Source organism: Capra hircus, chromosome 11, assembly GCF_001704415.2.
Source record: "Capra hircus breed San Clemente chromosome 11, ASM170441v1, whole genome shotgun sequence".
NCBI classification, from domain to species: domain Eukaryota; kingdom Metazoa; phylum Chordata; class Mammalia; order Artiodactyla; family Bovidae; genus Capra; species Capra hircus.
Genome location: NC_030818.1, coordinates 100830952 through 100850579, shown reverse-complemented (window position 1 = coordinate 100850579; position 19628 = coordinate 100830952). Strand labels below are relative to the sequence as shown.

The following is a 19628-nucleotide window of genomic DNA, read 5'->3' as shown; positions in this document are numbered from 1 at the left end:
TATCAAGGACAGAAACACGAGTTTGGTCTTTCCTTTCTACAGTACTGCGTGTGTGTGTTCAGTCACTCAGGCCTGTCGGACTCCGTGGACTGCAGCCCACCCGGCTCTGTCAATGGAATTTCCCAGGCAAGAATACTGGAGTGGGTTGCCATTTCCTCCTCCAAGGGATTTTCCCAACCCAAGGATTGAACCAGCATCTCTTGCGTTTCCTGCCTTGGCAGGTGGATTCTTTACCATTGCCTATCTCAACCTACAAATGGATACAATTTTGACTTCATTTAAAAAATTTTTTTAAATTATGAAAGTATGATAACACTCTACAGGAAACTGGGAAAATACAGAACAAAGTTACATATAGTTTCACTACATATTATGATTATTAAAAATTGATATAATTTTAAATACCATATGACAAAGATGGAGAAAGAAATTTTAATTTGCATGTAAACATTCACATTTAAAGCACAGCCTTGCCTTTCTAAAAGCAAACCCTTTCTGAGTTTTTAACTATGAAGACAAAAGTCATTCCCCACAGTTTCTTAAATCTAGCCTATTTCTAATGCATAATATCAACACCAAGTTCACTGCAGATACTTTAAGCAAAATGCAGCAGCAAGTAAAATGTCAACCAACCCGCCTCCCTCAAACCTGCACTTGTTTAGAGGGAAACACGAAAGTGAGGCGACTCAATGCAGAGACTGTACCTTGTGTGGCAGTGAAGTTAGAAGATGGTGTTGGTGTGACTATCCCAAAATTAAAGCCAGTCCTAGGGGGTGGAAGAAAAGAAGTTAAAAATGAACAGACTTAAGGCACAACACTGCCCTTTAACAGTACATTTATAATCCATTCACATAATCTACTCTCAGGGACTTGCAATCTATCGATAAACATCAGCAAGCGCACTGCCTCAAGCAGTAGCACAGAGCTCTCAGAGCGTGGGGGGGAGCGATGTGTAGGTGAGGTGAGAGGGAAGCAGCCAGTGAGGAGGCCTTGGAGGAACAGCCAGGCTTCCCATGGCAGAGGGGGTGTGGACCTATTTCAAGGAAAGTGAAGGAGAACTAGGACTGTGCCTTGGGATGGTGGCCGGAGCGGTTGGCTCGCCTAGTGAGGCGGACGGGATGGGCTAGGTGAGGAGGAGCCTATTACCCACCCAGGGAGCACGTCAGGACAGCGCATGCCACTGGGGGAGACAACAGACAGTATGAAATGGAAGCCACTGTCTCTGCTGTTCGGACAAAACGCTTAGTCCTCGGCTGGGAAATGTGGTTCAGAAACTTTAAAAAAAAATTTTTGGTTGCACCAAGTGGCTTGTGGGATCTCACTTCTCCGACCAGGCACTGCACACAGCCCACAGAAATGAAAGCGCTGTAGCTGTACCCTAACCACTAGGCCACCAGGAAAAGTCCCTCAAAAACCTATGTGATTCTTTTCATCTTCTCCTCTCTTTCTGTACATTTTCTTTACCCTGTGAGTGAAGACACTATAAGCAAAGAAGAAAACTCAGCACCAGTTGAGCCAGAATGGAGTACTCATTCTGAGAAAAGTTCAAATAGCAAATTAAAAACTGTTGGATTGGTCAAAAGGTTCATTTGGGCGTTTCTGTAAGATGTTATGGAAAACCCCAAATGAACTTTTTGGCCAACCTGATAAAAAGCCGAGCATATCAAATAGAGTAAGTAACAGTAAAGAGTAGAGTGGGGTTTTTTTTTTAAACTCGTCACTGGCTTCATCAAATGGTCCAAGACCACCTAAGATGGGTTAAATATTTTATCATCTTAAAAAAAAAAAGAAAAGAAAACAAATCACTTTCTTTGTCTCAACCCTGGTGAAGAAATTTGATGTAACAGAAGTAAGCAGCTGACCCATGACCCAAACCACTGTAGGTTATTTTAAAGACGGGAAGAAGAGTATCAGGTTCACAGAAGTAAAGACTAATTAACAGATGCGGTAGCTCCTGGAACTGACCTACTCTCTAAAACTGTGCTCCAAACTACCTTTGGGGAGTAGAAAACTGATGATTTACAGGAAAATATATATGATTTCCCCCTTAAAATTCTACTCTAACACCCTCCTTTCTCGTAATGTGTTAGGCTGAAGGGTGTTCAAGAAACAAACTCACAGCAGGGAAAAGAGACTGTGGTCAGTGTGATTCCAGTTACAAAAGCATAAACTGGAAGAGCTTAAGAGGCTTTTCTAGTGGAACTGAATGTGCAACCCTTCACGGTGAAAACAATCTTTGGATGAGTATTTATCTCAGCCACACAGAGACTAACTCCACCCCAAAGAAGAGAGATGCTCTGCCAACTCTCACAGGTTTCATGATGAGTGTTCGCAGGATAGTGAAAAGGTATGCCCCCTCCAATGTTAATAAGAACTTCCTTTGGACTGAGGGTTAGAAGACCCTTTTGTTTTTAAAAATAACTCAATTTGACAAGTACAGACATCATCACTTTTAAAAAAATGAAACAGAAATGGACTTCCCCACATCTATATAAAACCCCAATTCTTAAATGGCCACTGTCTTGATTGCTCAGCAGTCTAGTATAATGTGACCTCTCGGGGCAGCGAAGCCAATCCAAGGTCTCACCCAGGCGCCAGATGGTGTCAGAATGAAAAGATCTCGGTGTGATAAACCAGAGCAACCACAGACCCACTACCCAAACAAGGCTTATCCTAAACAACAAAACAAACAAGCCAGTAAGAACACACATATAAAACTGAATCGAAAAGGGCAAACAGATTTACATTAGGACACTAAGCTACTCCCACTATCATTAAATGTGTCACTGTGGAGATAAGAACTCTGGCTTCATATAAGTATACCCGCTGACTATAAGATTTGGAGAAGCAATCTATAAGGATTTTGTGATCTGCCACAAAACTTAAGTTTACAACTGACCCTGATGAAAATGAGAAAGGCTTGCTGAACTGCCCAACAGTAGACGGGGTAGAAGTCACAGCTGTTTCTATCTTGGTTGCCACTGGTCCTGGAATTACGGGAAAAAAAGAAGAGCATTACAAAAAACCAAACACCATTTTAGTTTAATTCTCTGTGGCACTGAATGCACAGTGCCACGCAAAGCACAGCCCCAGGTCACGTGCTTCCTGTAGGTCAGCAGTCAAGGGGAGAGTGAGGACTCGGTCGTGCTCAAGGTCTCTGAATGGGCTCTCTGGCCCTGTCAACTGTCGATTTCAAACCAAGGCATGCCACTTTACCCTTTCCAGGAAAGACATCAAAGTAACTGGCGTGCAGGTCAAATTTAAGGCTTTAAAAGTAGATTCTGCAATTAATGAAATGTGATATATATCAAAGGAAAAGAAACTCCAAGGGGAAACAGGTCGTGTGAAACGTCTCTGCGTAGTGACTTCACGGCTGCTGGCTTTCTCGCCGCATCTCTGTTTTTCCAGAGACTTCCTGTATTACTATTAGTTAATAACAGCTCTGCTTCTTTATTTTTTATTACAGAGGTAACACGACTGCTGTCACACAGAGAAGTGTGGAGAGTTAAAGTGTAGTCCGTCATCTCCCCACATCTGGTGTACTGTGGCTGCTCACTAACAGGCTGGGGCAGTACCCACACTCTCCCCCCCACCTCTCCCTCTCCTTCTAAAAGGAGAAGGGGGCTGGGGGAATTACACTCGAGAAGCCCAAATCAAACCAACCCAAACAATAAGAAAAAGCATCTTCTCTTTACATGAGTATGGAGCAAAGATTTGCAAAATTATCTAAAACACTACTATAATACAACGTGATGCGGACAAGGATGTCTAATGCAGCCTTACTTAGAATTTTGAAAAGTTAAGAACAATCTGAACTATCAGCAGAGTATTGGTAAAAACTGAACAGGGTACAACTGTACAGCGAAGGGATTAAAATGAGACAGGCAGACTTGTACCAGACCTGAAAAGATGAACATGATATTTTCCTGGGGGGAGGGAGGAGAGGGGACAGATTACAGATCAGCATATACAGGATATGGCTATCTTTGTTTAAAGAAACCAATAGATATACATCAAACCCCAAGACACATCAATTCTCTGAGGGCTGTTATCTCTGGAATAGGGAACTTACAAATTTTCTACATTATACAGTTCCACACGGTAGACTTTTTGTGGTCCTGTAAATGGCAACCCACTCCAGTGTTCTTGCCTGCAGAATCCTAGGGAAGGGGGAGCCTGGTGGGCTGCCGTCTATGGGGTCGCACAGAGTCGGACACGACTGAAGTGACTTAGCAGTAGCAGCAGCAACAGTTTTAAAATCAGGAAAACAATGAAGGTGTTTCCATTATTAATTAATAAGGGAATTATTCTATAGAGGTTTCAGAGATGACTTTTTGTTTTTGTTAGAAGTTTTTGCAAACTCTTAAATAGTGTTTTTCAGGGAAATTTTCCTGCTCAAAAAAAGTCTGTTTCTGGCAAATAGAAACAGAAGGACATCTAGCAATGAGAGCGAATATTTCACAATCATCATTGAATGACGAATCTTAGAAATTTCTTTCCAAGTCATGCTAACTGCCCCTGAGATGTTCTTGACTCTTAATTTCAAGAGTGACAAAAAACTCTCCAATAAAATCCTTGAAAGAGGTTAGGATATATAATCTTTCAAACTTTCTTCTAAAATATTAGCCAGAAATGGAAACAAACTTCTTAATTTGAATCCTAAATGATTCAAAAGTCTTTGACAACTGCACCAAAATTCCCTTCTAAGTTGAAGTTTTAGCTCCTAGTCGAGAAGCGCTACACACTGCCTTCTCATGGGAGGCTTATAGAATAGAGCACTGGCTACACAATGGTCTTCTTCTGAGTGCAAGGAATATTTACTGAGGATAAACCCAGTATCCAATGAGAAAGCTTCTGACTACAGAGGAAGTTGGGATGACAGCATGACTACGTAGAGATTACGGTAGGCAGGCTCCTCATGTGTGAAGTTTAGCATCTCTGACAGAATTTATTAGCTTAAAGACCCACTTGAGAGCATGAATCAAAATAAAAGCTGGAGTTCAGAGCACAGGGAGAATGCTGGGCTGTGGGTGGCACAAGAGCCCTGCAGCAAAAAGTGACGCATGCCGAGTGAAGTGGGCTCTGACAGGGATCCAGCAGCAGAGGCCTGCATTCAGCTAGGCTGGATGCACAGGCACGCTTCTGCATCAGGTGGGCTCAGGCCAGCAAGGAAGCCTGGTCAGAGCACTTCATGGTGACTGTAAAAACTAATTTCAGTTAAGAGGCCTGAGTGTTGGAAGCATGTGAAGCTCAGTCTTTCAGTACTGGATTACATCCACTTATCGTGCACTATGCTTTGTTGCTCAGTCGTGTCTGACTTTGCGACACCATGGACTGTAGCCCACCAGGCTCCTCTGTCCATGGGATTCTCCAGGCAAGAGTACTGGAGTGGGTTGCCATGCCCTCCTTCAGGGGATATTCCCAACCCAGGGATCGAACCCAGGTCTCCGTATTGCAGGTGAATTCTTTACTATCTGAACCACCAGGGAGGCTCTCCATTTATCTATCATATTATCGTATATTGTAACGGATCCATTTTACTTTCTATATTTTACTGGCTTTTGAATTATCCTTAAAAACCCAGAGAGTTTTTCTTTCCCTTTAGTAGAAGAAATAAGAGTTCAATGTTCGGATCTACTTCTCTCAAAACTCCGATATCCAACAAGGCAGGTCCTCTTTTTAGGAAAAATGTTTAAAGGAAGGCTTTCTCCTACTGCTCTCCTATTTCAGAAGTCTACAGAGCTGCCAAAGGGCACACTGACTTCCTGGAGATTCTACGTCCCCTGAGGCTTTTCAAATATGTCTTTACTTGATTTTACATTAACTGCCCTTGTGATCTAGAACAATTAAATTCCTCTGTGGAAAATATCTTTCACTTCTTATTTTCACTAAAACAAAAGTGCAAACTGACCTGAAGATTTATCACCAGATGACAACGGACTGGGTGCTGGTGGGGGCCCAGATGGCTTTAAGGCATTTATCAGCGATCCCTGTAATAGGAGGAAAACATTTACGTGACCCACAAAACAGTCTTTGGAATAAAGGAACACGTAAAATAATGACATAATTTAAAATAAGCAAGCACAAACACTTCTATTCAGTTACATTTTGTTCTTCAGTTTCAATTTAGGTCAATATGTTTAAATGTGATATCGTCTCAGAGATGGGAATACTCCACAAGCACAAGAAAACAGGGTCCTGCTTGCCGAGCCCGCAGTTCCTCCCGCAGTGCCTAACGCGATGCTCAGCACATGAAAGGCATCAGGGTGTTTGAAACCCAAATGAAGGAAGAAGTAAATGAATGAAATACATCCTGGCTCTCAATTAAACTTATAGTAAGGGTAAGAAGCAAAACTGCCCAACTTATCCATCTCCAGTCAATGCTCTTTCTCTCTTGTTCATTATGGTTTGTGCCTCACCACGTGTCCTCTAAGGCGAAGATGGAAAGCTCCAGAAGAAAGACCAAACGCTAACTGCTGAAGTGCCATGCTAAGTCAGGGCAAACTACGGAGGAGACAGCCATGTCTGAGAACTCACATTAAGCAAGTTCTGAGGGTCAATCTCAAACACAGTCTAAAATGACCGTTCTAGAGGCAGAGTTGAGTAGCAGAGAAACCAGGTTTTCTTAGGGAAAGTTTCAGAGAGGGCTTGATCTGCCTTTCCACCATCTCCTATTATTTTCTTCTGGATTGTTTAGCTGTCTACAATATAACTTATTTTCGTAAGAGACCATGTTTATCAGGCAAGAGCCTGCAGGCAGACATAACAAACATTACTGAAGATTCACAGGCTGAGAAACAGGGATGACAGGAGAAAGCAGAAGACTCTGCTCCCTGGAGGCTGATGCCCAAAGGTACAAGGAACAAAGCAGTGGGCAGGGAGAAGCCGGAAGATGGGTTCCAGCCCGGGTTCCCCATCCACTACAGGTGGAAGCCTGTGTCAGCCACTTGAGCCCTGGTTTCTTCATTAGTGAAACGTAGCTGAACATCTGTCTTGTCTATATGGCTGTTGTATGGGTTAACTAAGACAAGGTTAAATGAAAGTAAACTTCAACTCCATACAGATACCCTCCCTACAGAGAATTATGACCCAAGATTACCAGATGCAGAATGTCACATGGTCGACAAAGACATCATCGGGTCCTGACTGACCTACTAGGTCAAGACCATCATGAATTGTGGGGAAAGGATCACAGGTCTTTTTCAGAGTTCATTTAAAAGACGTGGGAAAAAAATTTTTAAATAAAATAAAAAATAAACAGTGCAGGGACTTAGTACCAGATTGTCTTCAGTTACAAGGACAGTCACTGCATGTCACATTAGCAAAGCAAAAATCCGCAATTTACCTGCTTCGCTTGGTTAGCAGCCGCTGGGGTCAACACCGGATGAGGCGTTTTGGCTGCAGAGCACGGCACTGAAGAGCTGGAAACACAAAGCACACGGTCAAGAGGAAGGCGAGACTGGGGGAGACTCACACTCAACCCTGAGCCGCCTTCTGTCAAAAAAGTAATACCAGTTCTGGGGTAGAACACAGATGTTTCAGACCCTAATCAAAATCATTTGACATGTTTCTGATTGAACAATCAATTCTTTACATGAAATTTGGGTCTTTAGCATAAAAGTCAAAGCAACGACCTTAAAATGTATCTTCTTCCTGGAATTTTAAGGAAAAAGTTACGGATATTCTGAAGTAGATCTTCTTCTTATTTGAAGAGAAAGCTTTCTCCACCTCCTCCCCATCACCCACCACCATTCCAGACCATGTGGGAAATTCCTGATTCTCTTCTCCAAGTCTCAGAAAATGTTCATCAGGATAGATGGGGTGTATGTGATCTTCTCAAAGCAGAGCTCTCAGCTTCTCCTAGCAACCAGCCCCGAGAGCTCACCACATGAGCACACAGGAGAGTTAAAACATACCACAGCTCCGTGCCCAACCTGCACTTTTGTTGTAGTGTCAACGTGAAAAGTGCCTCCTGTCTATGTAGAAAGAGTCCTCGCCATCTTTTGTCATCCCTGAACACAGTGTGCATGGAACTGTTATTTTAATAACTACTTAGTGTTAATTTTGTTGTTGCTGTTGCTTAGTTGCTCAGTCATGTCTGACTCTTTGGGACCCCATGGACTGCCAGGCTCCTCTGTCCATGGGATCTCCCAGGCAAGAATACTGGAGTGGGTTGGCATTTCCTTCCCCAGTGGATCTTCCTGACCCAGGGATTGAACCTGCATCTCCAGCATCTGCAGGCAGATTCTTTACCACTGAACCATCAGGGAAGCCCACTTAGTGTAAATATGTGAGGGGAAAAAAATCCCCTGTTCAACCCAAAGCTCTGTTCTTGGCTCCTGGGAGCAATTCTTTTCATCAATGTATCTGTCCTCCGTCCAGAGCTCCTCTGACTGGTGGGTATAGCAGTAACAACTGTAGCATCTGGTTTTATTTCTCAGAACTTCTGCTTAAGGAGGATTAACAACTTTCCATTAAAAAGTTAACTTGTGAGAGAAAAGACAAAAATAAACCCACGCCTTATGGGAAAAAATTATCAAACATCTTAATAATCTTACAGTTACCTCAGGATACTCTCTTGGAATAACATGAGAACCTTCCCAAACTTTATTAGATTCAGAGAGAAGGAAAAAAAAACGCAACTGTTTTCAATAAAACCCTCTTTATTTTCCTACTGAAGAGAGAAGCAACTACAAATGTGTGCCTCTCTGAAGAAATGCACACCGGTCCCCCAAGATACTTAACCAAGCAGGTACACAGGGACACTCCCCCATCGGCTTACACTCCAACAAGAAAAGGAATGCGTGCGTGAGAGGCTGGGACTGAGAAATCCCTGGGCAGACACAGCAGCGTTAGGTGGAAAAAGGACTGCAGCTCATGAGAGTCACAAGGGAAATGAAAATCTTTCATGCTTTCTCAAAGATGAGCTAAAAAAAAACTACGACTAAAAATAAAAGCAGCAATTCACCCAACTTTAGAACATTTATACCTCAAACTTAGTTATGATATGATGGTAAATTAAATCATGCATGAAGCAGACTAAGTGCAATTATTCTTCTGTTTATTTGTGAGAAAGCCATAAATCTCTTGGGTGTCCTAAATCCCCAAACATGCAAAATTAGGATTCACAGTATTTACACACTGGGCTACATGATGACCCAGCAGAGAAATAAATGCTGTTCATGCACTCAGCTAGTAAACGAACTGATTAAATCAGACCCACCATGATCTAACAGAACAAGCAGAAAAGGACAGTATACGGCTAAATAAATGTGTTCAAAGACTTGTACATGATCATGAACCAAAACAATGGAAATCAACAGCTAGAAATGTTCAAGAGGAGATGGAAATACCAAACTCGGAATTATCATATTCTGGATGACTATATTCTACTAGCAGTATGCACCCGAGAAGAGATCATCAGAAATTCATCTGAAATGTTCTGTTCCACAACTGAAAACAGAAATCAAAGGACCACAGGCAGAAAATGGCACTGTAACATATATCTACCTCCATTTCATCAAAAGTATGTGACCATCCTAAATGTTTATGTAACTAACAACAGAACTACAAATGAGGCAGAAAAAGAAGCTAGAGCTGAAAGAAAAATAAGCAAATCCATAGCTACACTTGAATATAGCAATACTATTCTCAGTAACTGATGGAATAACCAGATAGAAAATTATCATCATCAACCACCTTAATCACTGCAGATGGTGGCTGCAGCCATGAAATTAAAAGACACTTACTCCTTGGAAGGAAAGATATGACCAACCTAGACAGCATATTCAAAAGCAGAGACATTACTTTGCCAACAAAGGTCCGTCTAGTCAAGGCTATGGTTTTTCCAGTAGTCATGTATGGATGTGAGAGTTGGACTATAAAGAAAGCTGAGCACCGAAGAATGGATGCTTCTGAACTATGGTGTTGGAGAAGACTCTTGAGAGTCCCTTGAACTGCAAGGAGATCCAACCAGTCCCTCCTAAAGGATATCAGTCCTGAGTGTTCACTGGAAGGACTGATGTTGAAGCTGAAACTTCAATACTTTGGCCACCTGATTTGAAAAGCTGACTCATTTGAAAAGCCTCTGATGCTGGGAAAGATTTATGGCAGGAGGAGAAGGGGACAACAGAGGATGAGATGGTTGGATGGCATCACTGACTCAATGGATAAACTCCGGGAGTTGGTGATGAACAGGGAGGCCTGGTGTACTACGGTCCATGGGGTCGCAAAGAATCAGACAAGACTGAGAGACTGAACTGAACCGAACCACCTTAACTGACATTTATAGAACATGCCACCCAATAAGAGCAGTGGCACAGAACATTTACCAAGATGATTGACATTCTAGATCAAAGATTGGCAAACTAGAAACAAAAGACCAGCTGCCTGCTTTTGTAAATTAAGCTGAACTGTAACAAAGCCATGCCCATTCATTTACGTTTGGTTTATGGCTGCAATCAGGCTACAATGGCAGAGTTGAGTAGTTGAAGCAGAGACTGTATCTCCCATAAGCTTAAATTATTTACTGTATGGCCCTTAAAAAAGAAAAACCTTGCTGATCCCACTTCTGGGTCACAGAAGAAGTCTCCATAAAACCTAAAGAATTCAAGTCATACAAAACATGTCTAACCATGATGGAATTAAATTAAAAATCAATAACAAAAAGATATCTAGAAAATGCCCAATTATTTAGAAACTAACACACTTTTAAATATCCCATATGTATACAAAGAACCCAAAATGTTTTGAACTAAATGAAAATGAAAAAATAACATTCAAAATCTGTGGGAGGTAGCCAAAGCAGTTCTTAGACGGAACTTTATAGCACCAAATGCCTGTGTTGGAAGAGAGCAGCATCAAATCAATGACCTTAGCTTTCACTTTAAGAAACTAGAAGAGTAAATAAAATCCAAAGTAAGCAGGAAAATGAAATAAGATCAAGTAGGGAAAAAAAAAAAAATTCAATGAAGCCAAAAGCTGGCTTGTTTGAGATCAATAAAATTGATAAAACTCTAGTTAGACTGATGAGGTTAAAAAAAAGACCCAAATTACTATTAAGAGGAAAATAAAATCTATATACATTTAAAGCATGATAATCAGTGACTATTAATGAAAAACTATTAATGTCAATAAATTCAACAACTCAAGTGAAATGGATTTCTTGAAACATACAAACTACCAAAGAAGTAGATAAGCTGAACAGTCGTATATGTACTAAAGAAATTGAAACTTCCAAGCCAAAATAACTTCACTGGTGAATTCTACAAAAATTTAAGGATGAAATAGTAACCAATCTACAGAAACTCTCCGTGGAAATTGAAGAGGAAGGAACACTTTCTGACTTATTCTATAAGGCTAGTATTACTCTGAAGCTAAAATGGAAGAAAGACATTATAAGAAAAGAACATCTACAGACCAATATCCCTCATTAAGACAGATGCAAAACTATTAACAAAATTTTAGCAAACTGAGTCCAACCATATATGAAAAAGTTGAATACATTATTACTGACGATTGGTTTAACATTAGAAAACCAATCAGTGTGGCAAGGGTACCAAGACAATTCCAGGGGAAAAAAGGCTTTTTCCAAAAATGGTGCTGTGGCAACTGGGTGGGGGCTGCTGCTCAGTCACTAAGTCGTGCCTGACTCTTGCGCGACCCCATGGACTGTAGCTCCCCCAGCTCCTCTGTCCACGGGATTTCCCAGGCAAGAACGCTGGAGTGAGCTGCCATTTCCTTCTCCAGGGGATCTTCTCAACCCAGGGATGGTACCACGACTCCTGCACTGGCAGGCGGATTCTTTACCACTGAGCCACCAGACAGGCCCTGAGACAACTGAGTATCCATACGCAAAAGAAAAATATTGGACCAGAAATCACAGTATTTACAAAAGTTAGCTCAAAACAGATCAAAGACCTAAATGTAAGGGTTCCAAATATAAAACTTGGAAGAAAACACAGGAGTAAATCTTTCGATCCTGCATGAAGCAATGGTTTCTTAAACATATATCAGACACCAACAGTGCAAGCAATAAAAGAAAAAAATAAATCGAATTTCATCAAAATTAAAAACTGCTGTTTCAAAGGACACCATTAAGAAAGTGAAAACCACACAAAGAATGGGAGAACATATTTGCAAATCATATATCTGATAAGAGACTTGAATCTAGATTACATAAATAATATGACACCTTGGGACTTCCCTGTTGCTCCCAACTCAGGGGTCCCAGGTTCAATCCCTGGTCAGAGAACTAGATCCTGTATCCTGCAACTAAGAATTTGCATGCTGCAACTAAAAAGAAATCTTCCTCAATGAAGATCAAAAATCCTGTGTGCCTCAACTAAGACCTGGTGCAGCCAAATAAATAAATAAAAATAAATATTAAAAAAAAAAGAAAATGACACCTCAACAATTAAGATAAAGAACCCAATTTAAAAACAGGCAAAAGATTTAAAGAGATATTTCTCTAAAGAAGATACAAACGGCTAATATGCACACAAACAGACATCCAATATCATTAGTCACAGGGAAACACATATCAAAACCACAAGGAGATACCATGTCCATCCATTAGGATAGCTATAATCAAAAAGACGGACAGTAACACAAATTAGTGAGGATGTGGGGAAACTGGAACCTCATATATTGCTATTGGGAATGCAAAATGGTACAGCTGCTTTGGAAAAGTTGGAACTACATTTAGCTCAGCAAGTAGACTGCCATATGCTCTAGCAATTCTACTCCTACAACGTTACCCAGAGCCACTGAGAAGCAGGGACTCCAGGAGAGGGCTGCACAGCAGTGCTCAGTGCAGCGCCATGCACAAGAGTCAAGACGGGGAAGCCCTCAACCCGAGTGCGTACTTACAGATGGAACGGACGGGCGAAACAGGGCATACGCATACAGCGGAATGTTATTCAGTCATAAAGGGAATGAAACTCTGACATATGCTACGACACGGGCTTTCCTGGTGGTTTAGACAGTAAAGAATCTGCTTCCAGTGCCTGAGACCTGGGTTCGATCTCTGGGTTTGGAAGATCCTCTGGAGAAGGGAATGGCTACCCACTCCAGTATTCTTGCCTGAAGAATTCCATGGACAGAGAAGCCTGGTGGATAACAAACAGTCCATGGGGTCACAAAGAGTCAGACATGACTGAGCAACTAACACATCACAACACGGATAAATCTTAAATATCTGAGTGAAATAAGCCAGATATAAAAGGACAAATACTACATATAGAGCAAATTCTTAGCGACAGAAAGTGTATTAGAGGCTACCAGGGACTAGAAGTAAGGCAGAATAAAGGGTTACTATCTAACGGGTACAACCGCTGTATGAGGGAATGACAAAGTTCTGCAGCAGATGGGGTGACACTTATGCACACTGTAAACATACTTAATGTCTCTGAACTGCACACTTAAAAATGGTTAAAATAATAAATTTTGTTATACATATATTTACCCACAATAAAAAAAGAAATAGCTTCTTAACTGTTCTCCCTTTTTTTATTCTTCACTCCAGCCCTTCTCATCTATTCTAAATGTACGAACCAGAAACTTCTTGCTAAACTCACAGGTCAACAAAATGATCTGCATTTATCATAGCTCGTGGAATTTTAGACTACAAAAAGGTGAATTTTACTGTGTGTTAATCATGCTCCAGTATTTTTAAAAATTACTAAAATTGCTTTAAAAAAGCAAATGTAAATTAGATCAGGTTACTCAGCATCCAGTGGTCAGCTAGGTCCTCAACCAGGCTTACCAGATGTTATTGGATTTGTACCCTGGCCCTATCCCACTCTCTTCTCTCCTTTCAGCCACCAGGGGCTGCCTGGCTTCATCCTGAACCTGCCAGACAAGATCTCACTACAGGCCTGGTGCTTGGGGCTTTCTTCCTTAGGATATTCATGAGCCTGCTCTCTGGTCTTTATTCAAATGTAAAATGTCAAAAGCCACGGCAAGGCAGAGTATTATCAACATACAAGACAGGAGAATCACCAGTTTTGTGGTGAAAAAAATATGGTCTGGTATTTCTGAGACATGGTAGTCATTAGCCATGTAGGAGAAGCACCTTCTTTGCCTCTATTTAAAACTGCAACCACGTCTGGACAAAGTCCCTAAACCCCTTTTCTGCTTTAATTTTCTCTGTCATACCTATCCCCTTCTAAAACACTGTATTTAGATGACTCTTACTTGTCATCTGTCTCTCTGTGACTAGGGCAGGGTTTGGGGATTTTGGGGGGCGGGGTCTGCTTTGTTAACTGTGTTATTCTCAGCACCTAGAACAGTGTGTGGCATATACCAAATGCTACTTAAGTATTTGTAGAAAGAATGAAGAAACGAATGCCAAAATTCCTGAAAGGAATGATGATCTGGGTGTGTTTTGGAAAACAACAAACCAATAAAAAATTCCACCATATTTCTCACCTCATTTGGCCCTATTTCCTTCACCCTCCATTTCCTGCCAGAACTCTAGACACACTGGCCTCTCACTTGCCCTCAGACCTGCGCTGCCCTTTCCCAGCTCTGGGCTCTCTCAGCTCCGGCAACCCCTGTTTACAACACTCTTCTTCCACTCTGCCTGGCAACTTCTGGTCGCCTCTCAACTTCCAGCTGAAACATCTTTCCTTCCTAACCTTGTCAGCCCCAGACTTGACCAGATTGCCTCACTGTGAGCCTTCTTAGCACCCTGTACCTCTCCTTCATCAAACTCATTATACTACAGTTAAATAACTAATGTGAAATGGGTAGCTTGGTGGCTGTCTTCTTGCTAAAATCTAAGTGTCGTGAAAGTGGGGATTTGGTATATCTTATTGACTACTGGACCCCAAATATCCAGGGCATTATCATGCTCATGGCAGACATCCCTTAGGAATCTGCTGAATCAAGTGCCTGGGCGCTGGTGAGGAGTCTAAATAGCATGAGTGTGCCCCAAATGAGCCCTCTTCTTGAAAACAGGATGACTGGTTAATATAAGGGGTGAGCGGGGTGAGGCCAGTGAACATAAGCTATACCAGTGGCAGAAACATAGAACCTCATCTTATAATAAATCTCTTTAAGATATTACTCAGGAGAAGTTAAATGCAAAATTAAATACTTAAAATACACTTAGGAGGGACTTCCCTGGCAGTCCAGGGGTTAAGACTCTCTATGTTTTCACTGCAGGAAGCATGGGTTCCACCCTGGTCAGGGAACTAAGATCCCATAAAGGCTCGAGGTGCCACCAAAAACAAAAACAAAACAAGCAAAAACAAAAAACACTCAGGAAACTACTGCTTAACAGAATCTGAAAGTAATTTTATAATGAGTATAATTCCCTCTCAGGCTTTCTTATTGGGGAAGGCGGTAAATACCAATTTCCACTTACCAACTGTGCTTAGATTCACCTATTATTCAATAAGGTATTAAAAAGAAACAACATTCCAGGTGCCATGCTGGGCATACAAGTTTAATAATAACCAGAGTCCAATTCTGCGGAGAAAAGAAGAGTTTCTTCAACTCTTTTTGAACTCCTATGTCTATTTTTCTTAAGTCAGAAAAAAGGGCAAACTCAGAATCGCTCCTTTAACAAAGCTCATATCAATGATCAGCTCAGATGAATCACTAGAGGAAAACACTGCCTGAGATAAGATAAAGGAGATCATCAAGAGGTGCTTCTCACATATTGTGAGAACAGCTAAAGTATTCCAGACCATGTTTCTTTCACCATTAAGCTGGCTTTTCCTGTCTTATGTAAGATTCTGCCTTGCGGTGGCTTTTCCTTGCCTACCCTACACTAGGAATCTGGCTATAATTCCCAAACTCGAATGCATAGTTCTTTCCCTTGAGATGTTCACAACAACCACAAATGCCATCTTGGTCTAAACAGCATACCAAAGCTTCAAGGTCACTATAAGATAGGAAAGCTAGGCTTGTTTTTGGCTGTTAGTATGGCCCTGAGATAACTAAGAAATTCCTGGCAGTGTTGATAAATGGACCAATGTGGAAAAAAGAGGCCAGTGGACTAGTGAAGCAGGGCCACTTGATAAAGCCAAAATCGAACAGGGAGCAGACCTAGGGTGGGGGAGGAGAGGGCTAACGTGAACTGGAAAAAACACAGGGTTAGCGGCTGTTCTTCTCGCAGTTGGACTGGTCACAGGCACCAGACACTAACCCCCTGAATGACCCTGGTCCTCACGATCTCTACATTCAAACTGAGGAGACAGCCCTCAACTCTTCCCCGAGCCACACTGCACAGCTCTTGGCTGCAAGATACTTGGTAGCAACAGGACACCGGCATGTTCTGTGAACCGTGCTGCCCACAACGGCGGGAGGGAGTCAATGCCTGGAATTCTAAACACAGATTCACACTTAAAAGTCAGTTCTGGCAGCAATGATCCAGCTCTTAGATGTGGCATGGGGAGAAACTGGAAGTCTCCAAACAGAGCTTCTGCCTTTTAAACCACTGCTTTTTCATACAAGCAATATGAGAAACTTGAACAAACAGGAATGCCTGGAGAGGGGAAGGAAGGGAGGAGAGACCGTCACTGGGTTTTTAGAATCAACAGTCTGCGTTAGAGTTGAAGTGTCAACTCAGGAGCCCCCAAAATAAATCAAACCCTCCACCTTACCTGACTTAATAACTGTAACGTGTACCACATGCAGACTTACATACAGCAAACAGCACACTGAGTATGTAACACCAAGACTTTGGAAGTTTATGAGGCAACTGTTACTGCCAGTTGGAGAGGACAATTTCCTGAAAGCCCAACTGTGTGCCTGAGATTAGCTGTCCATTCCGCTCCTCTGATAACCTGAAGTTGTGCAGGAAGTCACACTGGAACAATAGCACTGCTGCTCCCTGCAGGCAGTTCTACGCTACTGCAGAATAATTCATTGGCTGAAACACACTACTGAAGCAGTAACATACCCCATGGTTGCGGAGGGGGCTGTAGCATTATTCTTCAGTTCCTGCACATTTACCACTTGAGGGACATTCTTCAAAGTTGATTCAGTCAATGTACTGACAGCTATTTAAATAGAGAAGAGAAAGGCACGTTAATTGCAATATAAGATCAAAATTCTAGCCAGGTCTAATGAATAACTAGGACACAAGCAGAATGCAAACTTATTATATAAAGGAAATTTAGGTGGTTCTGCAGCACTGTGTTCAATGGAACACCTGGCCTACGCCCTTCATAAAGATTATCCAATGAAGCTTTGTGCAATTTAATCAAATGTCCTAGTTCAGAAAAAAGGAATTCACCAGCCAGCTTTTACAGAGCAGAGCTGAGATACCTGCCATATCGGCTTGTCCTGGAAAAGGGCAGAAAGAGCTAGAGGATCACCAGTGTTCCTGCCTCCACGCATTCATTCATTCAGCCACTCTTTCACATGAGCTTATTAGTGTCAGACTCTGTTAGGTGCTCGGAATACAAAAAATGTCTGAAATATAGTGTCTTCTTTAAAGAAGTTCATGCTTTAGTGAGACAGACACAGTGAATCAAATATGAAAAATGGAGCTTGAACCAAAATGGAGGAGGAGGCCAAGCAGGCCTGAATTAAGGAAAGGTACCAGGGACTGATGTGGCACTTACTCACCTGTCTTAGGCTTATCAGCTTCCATACCTTTTTTGTATGTGTCTTATAATTTATAAATAACTATTAAGGCCTAAGCAAAGCTCTTGGATCTTCTCCAACTATTTTGGGGCAGTTGGACTTGTAGCCCAGGTAGGATGGTGGCTCTATGGCAGCTCACTCCACCCCTTCCTTCAGGGAGTCCCCAGGGATGCCCTGCTTATGACTGCACGTAGTTCATCCTTGACACTCACAGGTGCCCACACCTTCGAAACCTGTTTTTGAATAATGTCTTCTGAAATGATCACACCACCTCCTGCTGAGAATGGACTAATCCTAAATCCTGGTAGACTTGAAGCTGATAAATAATCAATCAGCTTGATTTTGGATCTGTTCAGTACAATGCTAAGATTCTGCTTGGTCCGACTGATATTTAAAACATCAAGGAATTCTTATATTTTTCAGAATGCTCAAAAGTACCTTAAAAAGTTCTGTTTTTTTCTCTTTCATATCTATGTTAGGTGTCTTAGTAAGGGTTTTAATCTGAACTTTCCCTAGAGATCTATTATCATCTAATGGCAACTATTTTTGGCTAAATCAAACCACCATGTCTTTTCCATCTTTTAAAATTTTAGTGTAAATTGGCATATGTTCTAAGCAGGTATAAAACTAAAAAGATTCATTCAGCTAAAACAAAAATATGATTTATAGCCAAGTTTCTCACTCTTGGCACTACTGACATTTTGGGGATAGATAATCCTTTGCTGTAGGGTTGTCTTGTGCTTTTGGGAGTTTCTTTGCAGCATTACTGGCCTCTACCCACTACAGGCCAGCAACACTGCCAACTGTTGGAGGGGAAGCAGGCAGAGTAAAAGAGCCTCTGGTTGAGAAGCACTGGCTTGTAAAAACTGATTAACTGAATTCCGAGGCAAATTACCTAGAAATCTTGATGTAGAAGATTATGGAGAGCCACAAACCACTGACAAAATGCAGGAGCTGATTAGCTCCTTAGAGCTTCAGGTTTCCAGGTTAAAACTGCAATCTTAAGAAAAAGCTGTACTTCAATACAAAGAACACAGGATTGGAGTCTGGGCTTTGTTGCATATTGGTTGGTGACCTTTGCCTCTCGAAACCGAGCATTACTCAAAAGCAAAACGGGCACATGTACACTCATTGCAAAGGGTGGCTCGGACCCTTAAAATACTACGAGACAGCTCTAACATTATTAGGTGATCTGACAGCAAAGATTAATTCTGGGGCTTAAAGCAGACATTATTAAAAAATAGGGATGAATCCTTATTATGTTGAATCTAAAAGGAAATGATGCAAATGAACTTAACATGGTAGATCTTATACAGCCCTTTAAGGGCAAGTTTCCAACTGAGTCTGCCCTCTCAGAACTCTCCCCCAAAAGGCATGAGCTATCACATCAGTCCTCTTTCCTGAAAGGCAGTGAAGGGCCCGCTGTTTCTTGGCCGCTGTGTCCTGGCCTGTGGCTCAGAAAGCTCAGCATCAGCCCCTGTACCGGTGCTTTTACCTGGTGCCTGACTGGCCATCTGCCGTCTCAGTGCTGCTGCAGCGGCCGCCTGGGGGGCAGAGATGGGGTGGGAAGGGCCAGGTGCACCATGCTTCACGGTTTTTGTTGCGAGCATGGTGCTATCAGCTCCTTGGGGAATAATTTTGCTAGCAGGTGTAGACACTGAGGGAAAAAGTAAAGTTAAGTGAGACAGTGGGTCAGAAGAGAAGCACACACAAAAATTAAAAGGGTAAATTCTCCACGTTAGGTTGCAGGGAAAATGCAAAGATTTAAAATCCTTAAGCATTAACAGAAAATACTGGCAAACTGACAGGTTGGCACTTTTATCTTTCAAAGATGCTGTATGCTATTTGTCTGCCCACTTCTACTGGTGAAAATATGTTACATGATCATTTCATCTGACACTGAGTGAGATATAACTTCTATGCCCATACAAAGCAATGAATAGTTAGCTCTCCTCTCACAAATCTCTCCATTCTAGTACCTCATGCCTAGGTTGGTCTACTTAGGAGTCACTTCAGTACAAAATCCT

General features: G+C 41.8%; 1 protein-coding gene across 2 annotated transcripts in view; it reads right to left on the bottom strand.

Annotated features, from left to right (window-relative positions):
* Nucleotides 1-19628, bottom strand: part of NUP214 (nucleoporin 214) — an 89766-nt gene that overhangs the window by 34186 nt on the left and 35952 nt on the right. For both annotated transcript variants that reach the window (XM_018055995.1, XM_018055996.1), the window contains exons 23-28: nt 19097-19258; nt 16913-17012; nt 7346-7421; nt 5912-5990; nt 2900-2987; nt 705-766 (exon numbers count right to left, since the gene is read on the bottom strand). In XM_018055995.1, coding sequence (XP_017911484.1) covers nt 705-766; nt 2900-2987; nt 5912-5990; nt 7346-7421; nt 16913-17012; nt 19097-19258 — 567 coding nt within the window. The remainder of the gene's footprint in view (nt 1-704; nt 767-2899; nt 2988-5911; nt 5991-7345; nt 7422-16912; nt 17013-19096; nt 19259-19628) is intronic.